A 21,202-nucleotide genomic window follows, 5' to 3' on the forward strand; every position below is an offset into this window, starting at 1 on the left:
TGCTCATATTTGTGTTTGTATCATTTGTAGCATGCATCTTGTTATTCCCCAAATCACAACACTTTTCTTGTTATTGTGCCTTGTTTAACATGTATAACTTTGATCAAATCAATTAGAAAATAAATCATTGTTTTAAAACCAACTCGAACAGGGAATCAACATTATGACTAGTTCGAGTTAAATATAAAAGCAAACATGTGTATTGACCATGTGTTGACTTTGTTAAACTAGTCAAAACCTGTCAAAATTTGGATTATCTCGGTATTAACAAGTTTTAGTGAACCAAAGAAATTGAATTTTATGTTTTTTCAAATTTGTGTCCTTTGTGTGATAAGGTGCAACGATTTTCTTGATATGTGCATTCACAATAGCTACCTTGTCTTGGTATGCCTACAACAACTTTTTGAACATGCATTCACCTTTCACATGTCTTAATGATTTGTTGGTCAATTTTAGGAGAAGGGGGGATGCAAAATGTTATACTCTTTTGGTTTCAAACCTAACACTTGCAAGTTTTAGCATGGTAACTTACCACTACACCACCATAATTATTTTAAAAATTTGTGACATAAATCATATATACGTGTATATAAATACTACACACGTCTCTAAACATACTATTATTTTAACTAATTCACATTATTGAAGAAATTTGATTAACTTAGTTAATAACATTAAATTTGTTAACAATTTGTATTATTTTTCCAAAATCATCCTTAAAATTATTGAGATTCACCATCTTGCTCTTTCTACTTAATTACTTTATACACGATTAGTTAATATCTGCAAATCTTGTTCTCTAACCCTTATAAGATATATAATGCATTTATTTTTTAATTCATAACATTTGTTGTGAAATAATTAAAGGTATTTTAGTAAACAAATTAATATAAAGAAAATTTTGAAAATAATCTTATAAAAAAGACAAACAAAATTGGAAAAAAAAACTTATATTTAGGAACAAAGATAGTATCATATTACTTACATTAGTTCATGCATTTCAACTATTGACCCATTAGTTTGACTAGCAACTTCAACCCATTACATTAACTATTATTTCAACTCATGCACACTAACCCCCCTTATGTAACAACACTTTGAACAAGGGCATATGATTTTGCCTCAATTTTATACATAATCAACTGCAAACCTAATGAACTCTTTTGCTCCACACTAACTATGCAAGTTATAATTAAAACAACGAGCTCAACAAGAAAATAACTATATATGCTCTAGCAAGTTAACTATTAAAACTTGGTGGAGAGCTTCATCAGCAAAAAAGATAACAAAAAGGATTATACTAAATTACTTAATATTCCTTTTTCAAAATTAGTATCTTGTGTTTGGACCTTCTATATCAACGATTCTAAAGGAGATTATGTTGACCTTGAGGGAAGTCTCTGAGATAATATAGTCGAACACTATAGGGATGTGAGTCACGTTTGGATCTAGGCATGATAACTAATCTCGAACATGTGGTTACAACCTTAAACCTCTATTGACTTTAACAAAAAATACCCACCTTGATAAGATACGAGCTTGAACACGAGTATTATTTTGAATTTTTTAAACGGAAATGAATATCAAACTATACTCACACTTGTCATGGTTATATTTTTATATTTTTTTGTCATAACATATATATATCAAAGATTTTATTGTTATAATTTTAAAAAAATATAAATGAATTAGTGTTAAATAACAAACTTACAACTATACATTTAAATAAAAATATAACTTAATTCTTTATTTTTTTATTCATTATTTTATATATATTGTTTGAATTAAAATTATATAATAAGTAAATTAAATTATAAAAAAAATAATGTAACAAATTAGCCATAGGTATAACTGAATTCTATGGGAATGGACATGAGTATTCAAATATCAAACCCATATCTTTATATCCGAATCCGTATGAGTCCAACCTTTTCATGGGAATGAGAAGAGTTAAAATCCGTCTCCGACTTCTCTCATTGTGATTCCTATTTGGATCCTTTATACTTTTGGGAGAATTGGACATCTCCATCGGCCTTACACTTCATCCGCATCTCCCTTCACCTATCCCCAACCTCTTACTCCTTCAATCCTTCAATTCGACCCTCTCACCAACACCAACTGCAACATCTCCAATCCTACGACGATGGCGCCGAAATCATCTTCCACTCGATGATTACGGGAGGGCAGTCGGTGGTGGTGATGCTGCTCCTCCCCTGCGACGACGGCGACGAGCAAGGTTGTGAAAGCGGAGTGCAGAAGTTTCGGGTGAAGATGTTGGCGGAAAGTGGTGGTCAGAGCACTGTGGATGTTCTCTGTCAGGTACTAGGCATTTATTCTGCTGCTAGTTTTCGCTTAAATTGCACTTGCATGTTGGTTGACAGTAAATTAGGCAACGCTGGATAAAAAATCATCTGGGACTAAATAAAATTTGTTTGATTGATTATTGAAAATTTTTAAATAAGTTTTTAAAAAATAAAAAACTTAAACATAATTTTACTAATTATTTATCATATTATATAATTTAATAATATGATGTTTTTATTTTAATAATTGGACGAGTAAATTAATAATCTCCCAGATACTTTATAGTTTATGGGAAATGTGTTATTAAAATGGAAATGAAAATGCACTTAGACATAAAATGTAGTAGTATTCAATACTTTTTTGATTAATTTAATTTTAATAAATTGGAGGATATTGATATAGGAGGATGTTGTATTGTAGGAGGGTTTAAAATTATTTCCATTTTTTTTCTCAAAAAAAAATTCCAGTTTTAAGATTTATTTTAAAAATATTTTCAGATAAACTGTTTCCTATAACACACTCAAACACATTTTCTGTATCATTTCCTATTTTCATTAAAAATAGAAAATGAGGAAACCAAATGGGGTATTTATATATATATATATATATTTTTATGTACAATGAAGACAGCATGGGTTTGAATCTAGGAACTTGGCCCTAATATATTCTCACTTGTTTTTCTAGAGGGAGTATAATGGCAAGCTACAACTTTGGATTTCTAAATATACTCCCGAAAGGTATATCTTCTAACAGGGAAATAATACTTCGACGCACCTTGGGTGTGATCGGTTAGAGAGAGATGGAAAAAGAGGAGACCTAAGTGATTGATATGATTTATGTGTGATGTGACAAGAAGAGAAATAAAGAAAAATGAAAGATATTGAAGGAATAATTGTAATTAAGTGGGTATCCAAAAATCAGCCCCTCCTAATATAATTATTTGAAAAGCAAAAGGGAATATGTTAGCAGAGATGTGTGTTTTTGGCACTTTGATGGTCCGTATGTGCAATCATTTTTTTTTCTTCTTTCAGCTCAAAAGCTTTCACTTGGGACAAAGCTTTTGTTGTTGTATTATTACACTTGCATGCAAAGTCAGAATCCAGTAGGTATGCACTATGCAGGAACCTACCTTTTCTGCGAATCTCTATCCCGAAGACATTTAGCATAATTTTTGTTATGCATTCATTAAACTATTTGTTGTTTACCATGGTGGTTGATTTTAATTGGTGATTTTGTCACTGCTAATTCTTTCAGATTGGTTTGGATGGAATTCGTATGTTGGATCCAAATACTAGTCGAACATTGAGAATATATCCAATTGAGAACATAACAAGATGTGATGTAAGCTTGTTGTTTTCCTTTGTGAAAATTTGAAATTAATTTGTAGTCAATCTCAATATAACATTTTCTAATTGAATTATGCAGAAATTCGATTCATCTACCTTTGCATTTTGGTCTAAGAGCTCGGTGGATGTTGTTGAGCCAAGACGAATAAGACTGCAATCCAATAGTTATACTACCAACACACTTTTGGATACAGTAACTGCCCACCATACAGGTATACAGAGAAATTCATTCTTCATGTTTGCCAGTATTTATGTTGCTGATAAATTAGATAGAATAATGATAATCAGAGTAAGCAGTAAGACTAAGACAGATTGCACTGAAAAATTAAGCCTATACTAACCAAAAAAGAACTTCAGCTTTCAGCCACTTTGGTCCATGAAGACACTGCAAAGAGTGGATAGAATAGTAGCCTGGCTGAACTGTTATAAACTGTTATTAGTAAAATAGGATACCAATCCCTTAGAAGCTTGGATTCAAGATCTTCAGCAATAAATCCTGGGAAAATAGACAGAGACACTATGTAGATTATGAAAATTCCAAATGCTGCCCCCTTAAATTTTCCTGCCACTGCCCAAAATTTTGTCCCTGTGCATAAGGTGCTCTCCTGAGTCCTGATGAAGCCTCTGATGATACTGCTGCATCACTGGTAACTTGTGCTGCAAGTTGCTAAAGATAATACAACATAGGAGGAAAATGGTGGCAACCATGAAGTACAAGTGAGTACTTATTTTGAGGCCCTTAGGGGCTTGTAGGAGTGATGCCTTGGTTATTATCCTCAAGATTGAAATTATAATACCTGTCTCCCAGAAAAAAAGATTATAATTATTTGTATAAGAACGAATTTTAACAGCACCTGGATGTCAAAGTTACAATTTTACTGCAGAAAAGGCTTTAGCTGTTTCATTTGAAAACTTGAGGCTGACCAAGTACAACTTATTTAAGCAAGAAAATCAACAAGGTCAGTCACAGTTTCAAAATCTCTAGTATTTAATATTTAAGTGGCAGTTGGTGTGAGCAATAGCATGGCTCTATTACCAGATGGATCGGATTAATTTATAGATTATAGATGAAAGAATATGATAAATACACAAGAAAAGATCTTGCCACATAGATACAGTGCCCAGTTAGTTAAAATTAAGAAAACGAAGACCCAGGAATCTACATTAGTTTATTTTCTCCCTAACCTTTAAAAGCATGTATATCTTTAAAAGAATAAAAGTACACATCGTGGTATTGTTTAGAATTTCTATACTTCTAATAAACAGCTTCTTATGTTCCTTTCTTTATTTTTAAAACTAAAAAACACTTTTTCTATGATATGGATTAATTATGGAAGCAAATGAATAAATCCTACAATTCATGTCCCTGACTAATACTTAATTAGTATCCACAACCCTCCCATCTATCTCATGGGAAAAACCTCCTGCAGCAAGGAACAACACCATTTTCAGATAATGCTTCTAGAGACACATAACTTAGAGTGCCCACCTACAAGAGTTTAAAACAACTTTAAGTAACAAGTACATATCTAATACTTTTGAGTTAGTTTGGTATCCCTTTAAAATTAGGATGAAAATTTCAAAGAAGTTTTTCATATAATTTCTTAATAAAACTCAATTCTTAAATTTTCACATATTTTTAAGGAAATGCCGAACTGTTATTTAGGGTGCGGTCTTTCATTTTAAGCCTGGGAAAATACTTCAAATTTTGGTTGTGTATCTATCTTATAACGTTTTAAGTACTTAAAAAGAGCCTAGAAGAACAGTAATGAAGTTGTAATTGTCCAGCTGCTGAACTAAAATGCACCCGAGGACCTTCTTCTCCTTGATGTTTCCCGCAAGCGAACCAAACGCCTCCGTCGCCGCGCCATCACCTCCATCACCCCGCACCGGTATGCCCCTGTTTCTCTTTTTTTCTTCTGTGGAGATACAAAAGGGAAGAGTGTGTGTGTGTGTGAGTCACGTTGCACATGGGTTATAACTTAAGGGCACCCTTTTCTTGGACTGCACAGGGAGATACAAAAGTGGGTGGAACAATTGTTCAACTTCTTGGCTTTCACGAAGTAGCATTTCTCAGGGAACGTTTAGTTTAATATGGGGAAGTGTACGTGTAACTTCCCCCAACAATGGACAAGTTGCTTAATAACAATAAATATATTAATTTAATAAGTTAATGGCCTAACAATAAATATATTAATGGGTTATATGTTTTTGAAACAATAATTATTTTTTAACGAAAATTCTATTTTTAAATTGTTAACATATCATGGACATACATTAAAAAATGGAGTTTGGCAGGAAAAAAGACAAACTTGTGAGGAGGAATAGTTTATGTATCCATTAAAATGTGACGCAATGAGCTAAACGTTAAACAAAAACTAGAACCAGAGTAAACTTCAAGGTTAACAGAAATCAAAACACAGTTTGAAAACAAACTAGTAAAATACCCTTAATATTACACGGATTAGATTTGTTTTTTTAAGCATGTTTACAAACCACAAAAATTTTGAACTCGACAATACCAGAATTCATTAATTTTCAAATAAATGAAATTTACACAGATTCCCTAGATATATGATTGGGGCAAAGTGATCACGATGCATGCCATATATGTCTTCTTTCCGCGTGCATTAATGAGGTAAGTACAGTTTCACCAATATGTAAGAAAAGATTAGTGTTCATAATCAAATGATCACATATCGTATATGAACTATTTAATTATAAAGTTTTTCGATATTGGGAAAACTCTACATGTATTTATTCAACTCTTTGATGAGTGAAATAAAATAAATTCTTTTTCTACTTCTCAAAGTCTAAAATTAGGTTCGACTTTTTCTAGATTTTATCTATTTGTAATGTTGATGAAGAGATATGAACTTAGCCTTTTTTCAGAGAAAACAAAAGAAAAAAATGAAAAGTTTTATTTAAAATAATTTCATATTTCTTTATCTTCATAAAAAAATCAAATATCTTATATTTTTAAAAAGCTTGCTCATATTCACAATTAATCGTATGACTAATTATGATAACTAATCATATGATTTGATCCTGATACGTAACAATATGATATTATTTTTATTTTATGAACAACTTTCACATTTATAAAATAATATTCTTCTTTTTTTATATTAATTATATTCTTGGTGATAGCAAAGAATATAATAATATTTCACTAAAATATTTATTTGATTAAATTAAATTTTTTAATTTAATTATCAAATAAATTATTTTTCTTTTTTGCAAATATTGAAGCACTTGTTTGCGTGTGATTTCGTATTTTCAATATTAAACCGGTAAATTAATTATAATTAATTTAGCAATCAAGTTAGACATCTAAAAACACTCCTTGATGTCTAAACAATATGTAGTGATATCTTTTACATTCAAGAACCAATAAAAGAATAATGTAATATTTTCTTCTATGCGCTCAAGATTAACGCTAGAGTATAATATTAGTGTTAAATTCTAATAAGTTAACACATTTAATAAATGAATGACTTAAGAAACTCTCTTTTTTCTAATTCAATATTGTGGTCTTAATTATCCTAGAGTGTTACCAAGAGTTTATGGATTTTTTAATTACTATAATAATCTCAAGTCAAAGAAAAACTATTATATTTTTTTATGAGAACTTCCTATTAACATATCAAGGTAATAGTACGTGTTATGAATTCTCAATTGAGTTAGTTCAATGATGATATTTACATATACATAATCTATATGTGTAATTTAATAGATTAGATTTATTAATTTTTATCCAATAAAGATCGTTACATATATATTGGTTTATCCAGATTATCGATATCATATTTACAATAATTCTATGATCAAGAACAATTCAAATTAAAATTATAAGAAACTTTTCTCATTTTCATAATCTTTATTATCATAACAAAACTTTAATTTTAATCAAGGACTTTTATTAAGTTAACTATTTTATCAAAACAGTATAAAAAATAATAAAAAATAAATAAAATATTTTATTATTAAAATTAGAACACATATATTATTATTATTCTCAACACAATAATCCATTAATTCTTGCATGAGCACATAAATTCTTAAGCTGATCAAAATATAATAACAAATCCAAGGATTGAGTTGCCAAACAATTTCAACCACAATATATCATTAGTAATCTGCAATAAATATTTATTTTGATGAATAGAAGATAATGAAAAGAACACTGGCACAAACTAATGATATTGATCCAGTCTTTTCCCACTTTGAAGGAGGTCTGCGTTACCATAATTAACCCAATGCATTCATCAATGGGTACCAAGAGATGTTGATATATGCTTTTGAATAGAATGTAGCATAATGTGTTTACTGAGTGATGACGGTTAAATCTAAGTAGGAACCCCAAATAAACAAGAAAAACACCAAAATTATTGCATAGAAATAACAAGAAAAATTCAAAATTATAAACTCAAAACAAATCTAAACAAATTATTTTGGGATTAATATATTTATTTTTCTGTCAAATGAGTTTAGGTAGGCTTGAGACATTACTCATACTTTTCAATTTCTTATTTTACCATGTTCAACTTTATGTATTCCTCCCTCTATCCGTAGAGTAGATTGAATGTACAGAAATGGACGAATATGAAAGCTTCTATAAATACAGATACTTCTGTTGCATCCAAACTTATTGCTCAAGGATAAAGGAAAACCTTTTATGAAATCGGTTCTTGAAAAACTAATTTAATAACATAGTTTTGAAAAAAAAACAAAATTCTCGTTATGAAATTGGTTTTTCAGAAATCAATTTTTAAAGTACTGTAAAAAAAAAAAAATCGGCTCGGGAAAATCATTTTCACTTACTACAATGTTTTGTATTATTAAGATAAATATTTTTTGAGTTATATTATTTGAATAATTTTTTATGTAAAAAAGTCCCATCCTGTCTCTTCCACCGCAAATGTAAATACAGTATCTATCTGGCTAGGTCCCTAGTCCCTACCCATAATTAGTATGTTGAAAATTATTATTACATGTTCAATATTGATACATTTAATGACGAGCCACACTTATTTGGACTTTTGGTGTGAGGGGTAATCTAGCTTCAAGAATCCCAACACTACGCTTGACACTTACAATAACACACTATCTCTAACTTCGTTTTTAGGAATATTATTCTTAGACATCTTGTGGAGGTGTATATAGCTTGAGAGAGAGATAAAAATAAAAAAAAAGGAGAGAGATAATCAATTGATAAAATTAGTGATATAATATGTCAGGAAGAAAAATAAAATATATAATAAGTGTTGATGAAATATTTATAAATTTAGAGTATTTAAATATAATTTATTAACTACTCTTTTTTTAGCCACGAAATTAATTATGACATTTATCGTTATTAGTAAATTATTTATTTATTTTAAATTATTTGTTATTTTAGAATATAAAAAATATTATTTCTTCTAATAATGTTCTCAAGAAATAAATGTTTTAGAAAATGTATAGCTATAACTATACAATACAATTCATTAATTATAAAAAAATTAATTATAAAATAAGGATGTTTTAATCAGATAAAATTATTTTATCATGAAAATGAGAATTAGTCCAAGCAACTACTTTTTTAAACGATAAAAAGAATGAGGAAATGTATATATTTTACTTTAAACAATAAATAAAATGAGATGAAAGCAGTAAATATTATTAAATATAATTATATGTTATTAAATGGTTGCAATTTGTTATCTCGTGCAATGGTCATATGTAGTCATTTTTTAAGATTTGGGACTCATCTTTCCTTCATTTTGCTGGAGGTTTTCCAACTAGGTTTTTTTTAGCCAAATCTCAATAGCGTGATTCTCAGTTTTGATTAGTTTCTTTATTATCAGGTTTTCAACATTAACACTTTTAAACTATTGTCTCACCTTGTTGTGGATTAATTGTCTCATTAAAAACACTAGCAAATGTTAGAGGCCAAAATAGCGCAGAACATACCGAAAACATAATAGTATGTTGTTTGTGTTGGTAAATATTTGTGTTTTAATTTAAAATTTATAAATATATATTAATTTTATTTTATACAATGAAATATTCATTTTAAATTTTTTTAAGATTTTATTTTAATTAGTCAATTAGTTTGTTATGCTTGTTTTGAAATTGGTTTTCAACGGTCATATTTTCAACAATGATATTTTGTTTGTTGCACAAGGTGGTTTGTGTATGTATATATATATATATATATATATATCTTTCCTCCAGGACAATGTCTGCTCTCTTTCTCCCAAAAAATTGAAGTTCTGATTTTGATGAAATAAAATTGACAAGTGATCATGTGCAGTATCATGAAAATATACTAGACAAATTATTATTTCACATGAAAGCAAAAATTATTGCTTTAAATACTACTATTAGTGAGACTAAATTTCTTAAAAATGTATTATGTGATTTGTCATTGTTAAATAAGCGTATACCTCCAATTTCAATGCATTGTGATAGTCAAATTGTTATATCTAAAGTGACAAGCAAAATTTTAATGAAAAAAGAATACACTTAAAAGAGTGAGACATAAGTCTATAAAAAATTTGTTTTCTCATGGTGTCATTTCTCGTGACTTTGTCAGGTCAGAAAATAATATTGCAGATCCGCTTACAAAAAAGTTGACATGTCAACAAGTATTTGAGTCGTCGAGGAGAATGAGATTAAAGCCCATTATTTAGTTATAACAATGAACACTCGTCTCCGTGTGATTGGTGATCCCATGAATGGAGTTCAACGGATAACAATGAAATTGTTTGTTGACTAAAGTATACCAAAATAAAATTTGGCCGAGTTGTTCCTTTCTCATTCCTATGACGAGATATTTATATATGTGTATTTTTGGTTTAAAAAAATACCTCTTAATGAGTCCGATGACAATTATTGTAGGGGTGGGGTCACAACTCACTCTTTGAGGATTCACCTAGTGAGTGTGGTGGTGGGGTCGCCACTGTGAAATATGGGCTAATCTCTAAGTAACACTCACGAAACAAGATACAAGCGTAAGACCTTGTAACGCGTTACCACTGATTAGAACCTAATTGAACACCAATATTGTAAGGGTTGTGTACTAAAGTCCGGTTAAAGAATATGTAGTTCAAGACAATCAAGTCACTACATTTTTTTCGGGTGGAAGTTCATAAACACTAGGTATAAGACTCAAACTCGGAAGGTTCCTTATACCGAAATACAATATCACATGCTCTTTCTCTCATATTTCTATACAAATTATCTTTTAGAAAATATATCTTAAAATTTTAAATTATGTGGGGGAATGTTGGTAAATATTTGTATTTTAATTTAAAATTTATAAATATATATTAATTCTATTTTATAAAATAAAATATTTATTTTAAATTTTCTTAAGATTTTGTTTTAATGAGTCAATTAGTTTGTTAGGTTTATTTTGACAACTATATGTTGGTTTCCAACGGTGATATTTTGTTTGTTGCACAAGGTGGTTTCTGCCTATATACATATATATATATATATATATATATATATATATATATATATATATATATATATCTCTTTCCTCCTTTTAAAAAGATGACAGAGCAATGTCTGCTCTCTTTCTCCCAAAAAATTGTCTCTTTCTTTTCCTATAAAAATATTTATTTATTTTTGTGAGAGCAAGGACATTGATGTTCAAAAGGTTTGGGAATCCCATCGCTGCACACGATCGGAATCAACGAGTTGTCGTATCTTGGGAGAGGAGTGTAATCAAATTTTCCTACCAGTGCAGTGAGACGTTTTCTCTCTAAGGATAGCGTTTATGCGCTTCTACCCAGGCTATTTAATTCTTTCTTTTGATTTAATTTTTTTCTTTTGCTTATTGTATATTATAATGCATTATTCATGTGCTGTCAATTAAATTTATTTTGTTATTTAATTCAAGACTGTGCATCTTCTTCGTATTTATTTTTTTTCATTTTTATTTTATTTTTTTTCTAACAGTTTGCTGGGTGAAAATATTGTAAGAAAAGGAAAAAGAAGCAACAGATTTTTTTTCACAATTTGTAGCTGCAACTGCAACTGCAACCTTAAGAATGGAGAAATAGATAACATCTGAGGCATATAAAATAGACTAGACAGATAACATTACATTAAACACAATGTTGTGTCAAAGTCGTTGAGTGTGACCCACTTGAGTGGAGGAGGCCCAACCCAAATTGATGGAGTTTACATGCAGGGCAGGGCCCAGGCAAGGCTGGTGCATGCGAACCAACTGCTTCAGCTGCCATCTCATCAATGCACACACTTTTTTCAGCGCTAGACCCGGCCACCCTACACAGTCAATTAATTTCTGTACAAATAATCAAACTTCACAGTGCACACTTGATTCAAAATATATTTGCAGTGAATACCAAAAGTAAAAGAACATGAGATGGTAGTCTTACATTTATAGTTTTACATTTCTAATGTAAAAGAACATGAGATTCAAATGTGAATACCAAATAATATCAAACTTCACACACTTTTTTCAGTCCTATTTATAGTCTTACATTTCTAATGTCTAATTTTGTATTTGTTTTAGCTTTGAAATCCACTTTCAAGTTTCAATGTGAATCTAACAATTTATTGCAGTCACATTGGACTACATTTGAAAGGGTGGAAACGGTAAACTAAACACTATAGTAAGTTCTATTATGTCCAAACATACATGGCATTCTAGTATTTCATTTGGACTCATAAATAAAAAATAATTAATTTTATATTAATTAAGAAAATTAATTGATATTATTTAATTTTATTAATCTCAAACAAACAATAAGATTATTTTTAAAATATTTTTAGTTAGAATTTGTTATCATAAATAAAAAAAAGAATCATTAAAAATATAATTAGAATTAAATAAATAATGCTTTAAAAATGATAACATTATATTACATAAAATTAATTAGATTTATTTATTCAACATATAAAATCACTTTCTTTTTATTTATATATAAATTTAGAGGGAGTATTCACTATGCATAATTAAATCTTGATAGTGCTTGTTTCATAAAATCAACTTCCAAAGTGCTCCAAAATTCATTTTCTTCTCGAGGGTATTTGTTGTGCCTTGATTCCATTCAAAATCCTTATTTATTAGACATCTTATCATTATCAGTTTTCTATTAATTAAGCTTAAATCTTCATAATTAGGTTCTTTCGAAGTAAATATTATTACACCTCTTTTACATCTTCTCAATTTTATAAATCAAAATATTCTCAAAACTTAAGACACTGAAAAAACTTTCTGTTCACCACCAACACATACCCCCAAAATGTTTATTTTTTAAATACTAAACTTTCAAAGAAAAATAAAGCTTTTTAATTGTTTTATATTTTTCAAACTTTTCTTTTTCTAGAAGGACGGCCACGATCATAATATTGGAGGAAAAATATCGGAGGGAGGTGGAGATTACCACTCTGATCATTGCCATGGTCTAGGTAAGTTTCCCTCTCCTATGATCATAAGTAGGAGTGCTTGTGGATTGAATTACATTACTTTTTGATAATAAAAAAATCTGATTCCAATCATTTTAGTTTTGTTCTTTAATAATCTAACTGGTTTGATTTTAATATTAAATCTAATCAAATTATTTTGGTTAGGATTTTATTAGTTTTCAACTTAAATAAACAAAAATTAATCCAGCATAAAATGTTGTATCTCATATATAACTCATATCATAGTTCAAAGTATACATTTAAATTATAAGTTAAAGATGATTTTACAATATATCACATAATAAATACACAATAGATAACATATTCCAAGTTCATACAAGTTATTGAATATATGAACATGTAATTAATTGTTAAATAATCTTGAATGCATACACAACAAATTGGTTCACTTTGGATTAGATTCGTTTTTATCATAGTATCCAAGATCTAATCTAAACCAATAAATTAGTTAGATTGAAAGTAAAAGAAGATGAAATATGTTCTTTGACACATTATATTTGATATTTTTTTATTGAGTAAAATTTATATAAATTTTTTCCAATCTTGTGAGGTGTTTGTTAGAGAAGTATTCATGTATTTAATGTTGAACAATATCTCAAATAAGATTGTCTTTGAAATAAAAATGATATTTGTGGTGAAAAAAATCCTTGCGAATTCAACTTTGAAGTAATGAAACTAATAATAAAACATTCAAATTAAAAACATAGCATTATCATTTCTAATAATGAAAAGAAAAACAATGATGGTTTTTACCAAAATTAGTTTCCTTGAGCTTCTATTGTTTTTCCTATATGTGCAAGGCAACCAGAGAACAATTGCCCGTCCTCCATGCAATAAATGAGCTGTATCAATTATTTTACTTTAAAATAGTAGATCAGAATACTAATAAGTATTTTTAAGATATTAATTAAAATATTAAGAGTGTAATTTTTTTATTATAAAAAGTTGGTTTTTACTTGTTGAAATGAAATAAAAACCACTAGCATATCTTGTACTAATGGGCCATCCTATCTTCATAAAATACCTTTTGCTTACAAAAATAAAATTAAAAACAACAAACTTTATTTCCATGAAAGAGTACGTGGGTGACTAAACTTTCTTCTCTATAAATAAGATTGTGGAATTATTAGTTCTCCAATACTAGCTAGTAGTAGCCATGGTTCATCTTTCTTGCTCTGATTTTCTCCCTAGTTTTTTGCTGCTTCGCTTGACATTATTGATATTACTAGTTTCTTCCAAAACAAAGGGTTTGGTGAAACTACCAGCAGATGTGTCGGTTCCAGCAGTGTTTGTGTTTGGAGATTCGGTGGTGGATACAGGCAACAACAACAACAGAACAACATCATTTGCTCGCTCCAATTTCCCACCATATGGGAGAGATTTCCAGGGTGGCATCCCAACTGGTCGATTTAGCAATGGAAAGGTTCCATCAGACCTTATAGGTACTCTCTTTTCTCTGCGCATTCACCCATGCACTTGTCTTGTGCTATATCTTCACTTCTTTGATTTGCATGGATCCATACACATGCAACATTTCTATGAGGATCCTTAAATGCCAAATATATATATATATATATATATATATATATATAGAGAGAGAGAGAGAGAGAGAGAGAGAGAGAGAGAGAGAGAGAGAGAGGATTAAATACATTTTTTTCTGTAATTTAACATTTTTTTATTTTCGTTTTTATAGTTTTTTTTCTATTTTAGTCCTTGTAAAATACATTATTTAATTTTTTATTTTTAAAATATTTTAAATAACACTTTTTGTACTGTTTAAAATATTTTTTTTACAGTTTAAAGCGCTTAAAAATGATTTTTTTAAAAGGATTAAAACAATTGTTTTTGCAAGATCAAAAATAAAAATATAAATATAAAATTATAGGGAAAAAATATTTTATATATATATATATATATCCCTAAACTGTACTATTTTCTAACAATAATGTGAAATTATAAAAGAATGGTACGAAAGAAAATAAGAAAAAGAGACATGCATGATGAGAGTATTGGCGTGAGAAATGGGAGTGAGGAAGTTTGACTTTGGATAAAATTGGAAAAATTGACTTACGTACGTATAAGTGACAAAAATTTACAAATCTAAGTAATGACTCAAGTTTTAAAAATAATTGTAGTGTTAAATTTATTTATATGCCTGGTTCGTGACTCATTCACAAAGATCTCTATCAAAATCATGAGAGCCAGCGTGAAGGGAGAAAGGGAAAGCAGAAAAATAACAAAAAAGTTTTTTTTTTAAGTTTCTTTATTAACATTACCTTTTTTCTTTATAAAATTTAAAGTTAAATGATTATTTTGGTCCCAATTGATGCCATTGAGATTTGAAATATTTTTTTAAACTTTAGATAAAAAAAGTTAATAAGTTTTAATTAAAATTTTGATTTGTTTAATAAGAACATAATAAACATCAGTGTGTTTAACAATATGTAAGTCAAATGTGAAGAGTCAATTCTTCACACTAAATCATAATTAACAGAAACAAAACTTTGTTATAATTTGACAAAAATTATATTATATAATTTTTAGAATATAGTACTCTACAGTCAACACTTTATTATATTAGTCATCTTATCACACTTTTCTTTAGTCTGTCATTTTTTTTTTTGCTATAGCTCTTATCTCTCTTTGTTATAAAACAACTAGTATGAATTTATTGTATAAATATACTAGTTCAAAGTAACATGCACTACTCCCATTTCACTCATCTGAGACATGTGAAGGATTCGTTTATTACTATCAATACCTAATATCTGGACACTAACTCACCCTACTGGCATGACACCGACAGACATAAATAAAAGAGAGCATTAAAAACATTGAGAAGGACTTCTGCTGGCTTATCTGCTCTTGTATTTTAGTCAGAGATGCTGCTACAGTGAATCAAAGAAACTCTAATATTCTAATTAATAATGCCTTGTTTGATTGCAGTGACAATAAAGAGAAAGAAATATAAGAAATACTATATTTTTATTGTTTAATATATACTTTGGTTACAGAGAAAAAGGAAGTAAAAAAAAAATCTAAAAACCTATTTTTTATAGAATAAGAGAGAATAAAATAAAAACCACACTACTATATTAAAATAACATAAAATTTAAAATTATTTTATTTTATTTTTAATGAAAAAATTAAAATTTTATGCCGAAAATAATTTCAACTTTTTATATTTTTATTTTCTTTTTATATCTTACAATTTTATTTCATCTTCATATCAAATAATTTGCACACGGAATTAAATTTAAAAATATGTTTACCTAAATAACTTTGAAAGTACAAAGGGTTTAACCGTTTAATTCTAATTTTCCACTTTTTAGTTTAAAAAATGTGTATAATTCTGGTCTCTCATTTTTTTAAAAGTTAATTAAGCTTTTAATTTTTAAAATTAATTAAATTTAGTTCCTTGGTTATTTTTTTCTATTTAAAAGTCTGAAATTATTATTTTCTTGGGAGTTTTATGATGACATTGAGATGTGAAATATTTTTAAAAATTTATATTAAAAGTAATTTAGTAAAATGTTAATAATTTTTTTGAAGGAATTTATAAGAAATGATGTTAATAATCGAAAAGGGGTAGTTGGTGTTTTTTTTTTATAAAAAAAAATAAAATTTGATGTTTTGATTTGTGAATTTTAAATTAAAAACAATTTAATCAGTTTTTGTATTTTTTGGGTTAAAAAAAAGAATATAAGAATTCTAAATAGAAAAAAAAATCAACAAAGGAATAAATTTATTAAATTTTTGAAAAAATAGAAATAAACCGATACTTTGTTATATGGCCTAGCAAGTAGCAACTCTTGTTTCCAATATATACTAAAGTATCAGTTCTAATTTTTTTACAACTGCTATTTCATTTTTATCTTTTTTTCCCCTTACATATTTAATTCTTTTAACAACGTTAAATCGCCTCACTATATTTTCTTACTAGTTTTACATGATAAGTATTGATTTTTTTTCCAAGGTATTAAACATACCTTTTCATTCAATTTTTTTTATATAAAAATTGAAAAAATGATAGAAAAAAAATTATATGAAGCCTTTTGAACCCCCACCCCCAGGCATGCTGGGACCAGAATATCTGACAAATTAGTACATGTTATTGATTATGAGACCGGATGGTAGTAATAGTAAATATATTAAAATTATAATTAAATAACTGAGACTACTATTTAATTTAGAGTATTTTGTTCTCTCTCGTTATATGGTTATGCATGTGAGTGGGACTAACTGGCTGGTAACATATATAAAAAAAATCACTAACTAAAGAATTAATATTATAAAAAAATTCTTGTCACAAGTAGATCAATAATAAAATTTCTTAATTAAGATATCAGGTTTGGTTCCTGATTTACGACTGAAGTTATAAAGAAAGATTAATTAGGGTGTCCAATAATAAGAAATTTGAGAACTAATACTATATATTTACTTGATCATTTCGCTGGTAGTACATAGTAAGTTTATTTTACATGTGCATGGATTCTTGCTGAGTTATTTTTTTGTATTGTAACAAAACAGTTGAAGAGTTGGGCATTAAGGAGCTTCTGCCAGCATATTTGAAACCCAATCTCCAATCTAGTGATTTGATCACAGGGGTCTGTTTTGCTTCAGGTGGCTCAGGCTACGACCCTTTGACATCAATATTAGAGGTACTATCACTATGTACTCTATAGTTGTAAAAAAATAAAATAAGAGGATATTTTCATTTGTATAGTTTGTACTATTTGTGATCTAATAGCGTACCTGTTGATTATAACCAGTCATCTATGCCATTAACTGGGCAAGTGGATTTGTTGAAAGAATACATAGGGAAACTAAAAGAACTGGTTGGAGAGAACAGAGCAAAATTTATATTAGCCAACAGTCTATTCGTTGTAGTAGCAGGCAGCAGTGACATTTCTAATACCTATCGCACTAGATCTCTGCTCTATGATCTTCCTGCTTACACTGATCTTTTGGTCAACTCAGCTTCTAATTTCTTGACGGTAAGATATATAGTGCATTAATTAGCTGCTGAGTGTGTTTTGTTTAAATTATTAAAAGAAATAGCTATACTAAACACAAAGTTAGTTCAAGCCTCAGTTCATAACTCTAATGGCACACTTAAAAAAATAGTATATATTAATAGATAATGATTTTTTTTTATCACGATGTTGATTGTTAATTGATTAATTTTTGTTAATAAAAAGGTTAAATTCATGATCTTTTTTATTTTTTATTTTTTAACCACTCAACTAACATTATATATTCAGATAAATAGATAGTGACTTAATCTTTGTTAGTATAAATTTTATTTAATAAAAATTATATTGCTGATATAAGTGGAATAAATTTATATCAATAATATGATGTAATAGCATACTATCATGTTATTTTATTATTATTATTATGGACTGTATAATTAACAAAAAGAAAAAAGACAAGATTCAATTGAGAACCACCTGATATGTATATTTTTTTGCAACATTTATTACGTGAAATTTATAATATTTGCTTCAGAGTGACACGCATTGAAAGCTATATAACACCAAACATGCTATGTTTTTTTTTTCTTGCTGTATTGTCTGGGAATTCAAATCCAACATATTAATAATAGATAATTTTATTGATATAAAAAATTAACATATAATATTAATATAAATCTACAATATTTACATCAATATTTTTGTTACATAAGAGTTATATTAATAAAAATAATATCAATAGATAATATTATTTTTTTGATAAGTGACAATTTATTTGAGTAGCATATACATACTAGTAATTCAGAACATAAACTTACGTTCATGGATCTTTAATGCTCTGTGCATTGATTCATTGAATTTATCAACTGACCAAAACTTATTTCCTGGTGTATGAAATGAAAGGAAATAAATGAGCTGGGTGCACGGAGGATTGCAGTATTCAGTGCACCACCAATTGGGTGTTTGCCATTTCAGAGAACTGTGGGTGGAGGAATAGAAAGAAGATGTGCTGAAAGGCCCAACAACTTGGCCCAGTTATTTAACACTAAATTGTCCAAAGAGGTCGATTCCCTCAACCGCAACTTTCCCAATAGCAGGAACGTTTTCATCAATGTTTACGACCCTCTACTTGACATCATCACCAATTACCAAAAATATGGTACTAGTAATTCTTAAACTCACAAAGTTTCTACTCAAGCCTTAAAATTAAACTAGAGTTTCACCTAATTATCTTTACCTATGCATTGCATGGCAGGAAAGTCATTTGCACACTTATTTAAATCTTCAAGGTGGATAGATTTCAATTTGTTAATTGAGTTAACAATAAAAAAATATTTATTTATATACAGACTTAATTACATTTTTATCCCTAATTTTTATTTTTTTTAGAAATTTTACCTCCAACAAATTAATTTAGTGCATTTTACTCTCAAATTTTTATAAACTTGTGATTTTTACTCCTGGATCGTATATCACTATATCCATTAATAAACACAAAAGGGTAAAATTTTCTTAAAAAATTAAAAGTTAGGGGTAAAATTTGTCAAAAAATAAAAAGTTGGGTTAAATTTTTTTAACAAAATAAAAAAGTTGGAACAAAAATTACAATTATGTTAAATAAATTAATGGGAGTAAAATTCACAAGTTTCTTAAAAATTAGGGATAAAATGTGCCAACTTAATTTGTTAGGCTAAAATTAATCAAAAACTGAAGAATTGAAAGTGAAACAATTAAGCCTAATATATATTATATAATAAAATAATACTTTAACTTTTGGGGAAAAAATTTGTCTCAAATAAGTGTTATATATTTTCTTAAATATTAGTATTGTATATTCACGACTTTAACTTTTGTAAAATGTTTCCTTCTCCGATGGCACACAGGCTACAGAGTTGGAGACACAGGATGCTGTGGCACAGGCAGAATAGAGGTTGCAATATTATGCAACAGTTTCGATTCCAGCTGTCCCAATGTTCAGGATTATGTCTTTTGGGACAGTTTTCATCCTACAGAAAGCGTTTACAAGAGGCTCATAAACCCTATTCTTCAAAAATATCTGTACCAATTCAAGTGAGCTGTCATTTAATTTTAAGAAATAAAAGCTTCAAACTTGTGGGTGGCTTCTAGGTTTGGTTAATTGGGCACTTGGTTGGTAGATCCGAATAACTGTGTTAGTGAGTATGATTCTGAGTAATTTGTTACAATTATATCGACTGATATAATTTAATTATTAGATTAAATGTTATATTATTAATATTAATTATGAAAATAAGTTTTATGGTATTTTAATTCATCAATATTACTTGAATTTATTACGTGAGTGAGTTTATGATGGGTTCTTGGTATTTAAATAAAGACTCGTTTTCGTCTGATGATTGCAAAATTATTGTTCTATTAGATAATTTTGTGTGTCACATTGAAACAATATTATTTTGAAAATTCTAGGCGTTAAACATGATTGTTATTTGTGATTCTTTTGAAGATAACATGTGTGAATTTTATGTCCTCTTTAATTACATGTCATCTACAATCTACATACTTCGATGTCACATTCCACACATTCACTCTTACTATTAGATCATCATGTTCTAATGACTGAAATGTTCTTATTTTATATTTTATAATTTTATAAAGATTGAAAACAAAATTAACGGTAGAGACTAAAGTTTGCTCATCTCTTAGTGCAAAGAATCCTTATCTATTTTCTAACCCTTTTATAATTGTTATTATATGTTATGAACATGCTACAATTGTACATCACTTTGTCAATAAATTTTATTAATTGGTACTAGAGCTAAGATTAATATATGTTACATCAAAAGATTTATATATGTTAATGTTGTTCTTGCATTATAAGAACATTCAAAATTCAGATAATATCAAATCTTATATTTTTTCTTCATTTTAATTTTTGGCCAAAAATAGAAAAAATAATTTAGGATTTTTTTTTATCGTAGGATGTTTGTAAATTTATGTGATGGACATATCTCACTGTGCATATTAAAACAATTTTATTGTTTTTCCACTAACTATTATGCATACTTTTTTTTATATAACTTTGAATGAGATCAATTTTCAGAACTAGAACAAATTTATGGATTTGTGTTTGATCATTGTCAATATTGA

General features: G+C 28.2%; 2 protein-coding genes across 8 annotated transcripts; both read left to right on the forward strand.

The window, feature by feature from the left end:
* Positions 1 to 1,894: 1,894 nt before the first annotated feature.
* Positions 1,895 to 10,454, forward strand: LOC114384377 (protein FREE1-like). 7 transcript variants are annotated; one of them, XR_003660658.1, is made up of 7 exons: positions 1,895 to 2,112; positions 2,164 to 2,319; positions 3,559 to 3,645; positions 3,730 to 3,862; positions 4,535 to 4,609; positions 5,439 to 5,542; positions 5,663 to 5,824. XR_003660658.1 is itself a non-coding variant. In XM_028344046.1 (5 exons), exons 1-5 carry the CDS (start codon positions 2,170 to 2,172, stop codon positions 5,477 to 5,479), a joined length of 486 nt encoding a protein of 161 aa, XP_028199847.1. In that variant the 5' UTR covers positions 1,895 to 2,169; the 3' UTR covers positions 5,480 to 5,824. The 7 variants fall into 7 exon arrangements, 3 of the variants coding, with proteins under 3 accessions (XP_028199847.1, XP_028199848.1, XP_028199850.1); XR_003660657.1 differs by lacking the exon at positions 5,663 to 5,824 and adding an exon at positions 10,231 to 10,454 and having other exon boundaries at positions 1,895 to 2,319; XR_003660656.1 differs by lacking the exon at positions 5,663 to 5,824 and adding an exon at positions 6,212 to 6,518 and having other exon boundaries at positions 1,895 to 2,319.
* Positions 10,455 to 14,224: 3,770 nt separating this feature from the next.
* On the forward strand, positions 14,225 to 20,336 carry LOC114384431 (GDSL esterase/lipase EXL3-like). Its single transcript, XM_028344096.1, has 5 exons — positions 14,225 to 14,542; positions 17,631 to 17,761; positions 17,873 to 18,097; positions 18,980 to 19,235; positions 19,960 to 20,336. Exons 1-5 carry the CDS (start codon positions 14,257 to 14,259, stop codon positions 20,148 to 20,150), a joined length of 1,089 nt encoding a protein of 362 aa, XP_028199897.1. The 5' UTR covers positions 14,225 to 14,256; the 3' UTR covers positions 20,151 to 20,336.
* Positions 20,337 to 21,202: the final 866 nt, after the last annotated feature.

This window comes from Glycine soja, chromosome 14, assembly GCF_004193775.1.
Source record: "Glycine soja cultivar W05 chromosome 14, ASM419377v2, whole genome shotgun sequence".
NCBI classification, from domain to species: Eukaryota; Viridiplantae; Streptophyta; class Magnoliopsida; order Fabales; family Fabaceae; genus Glycine; species Glycine soja.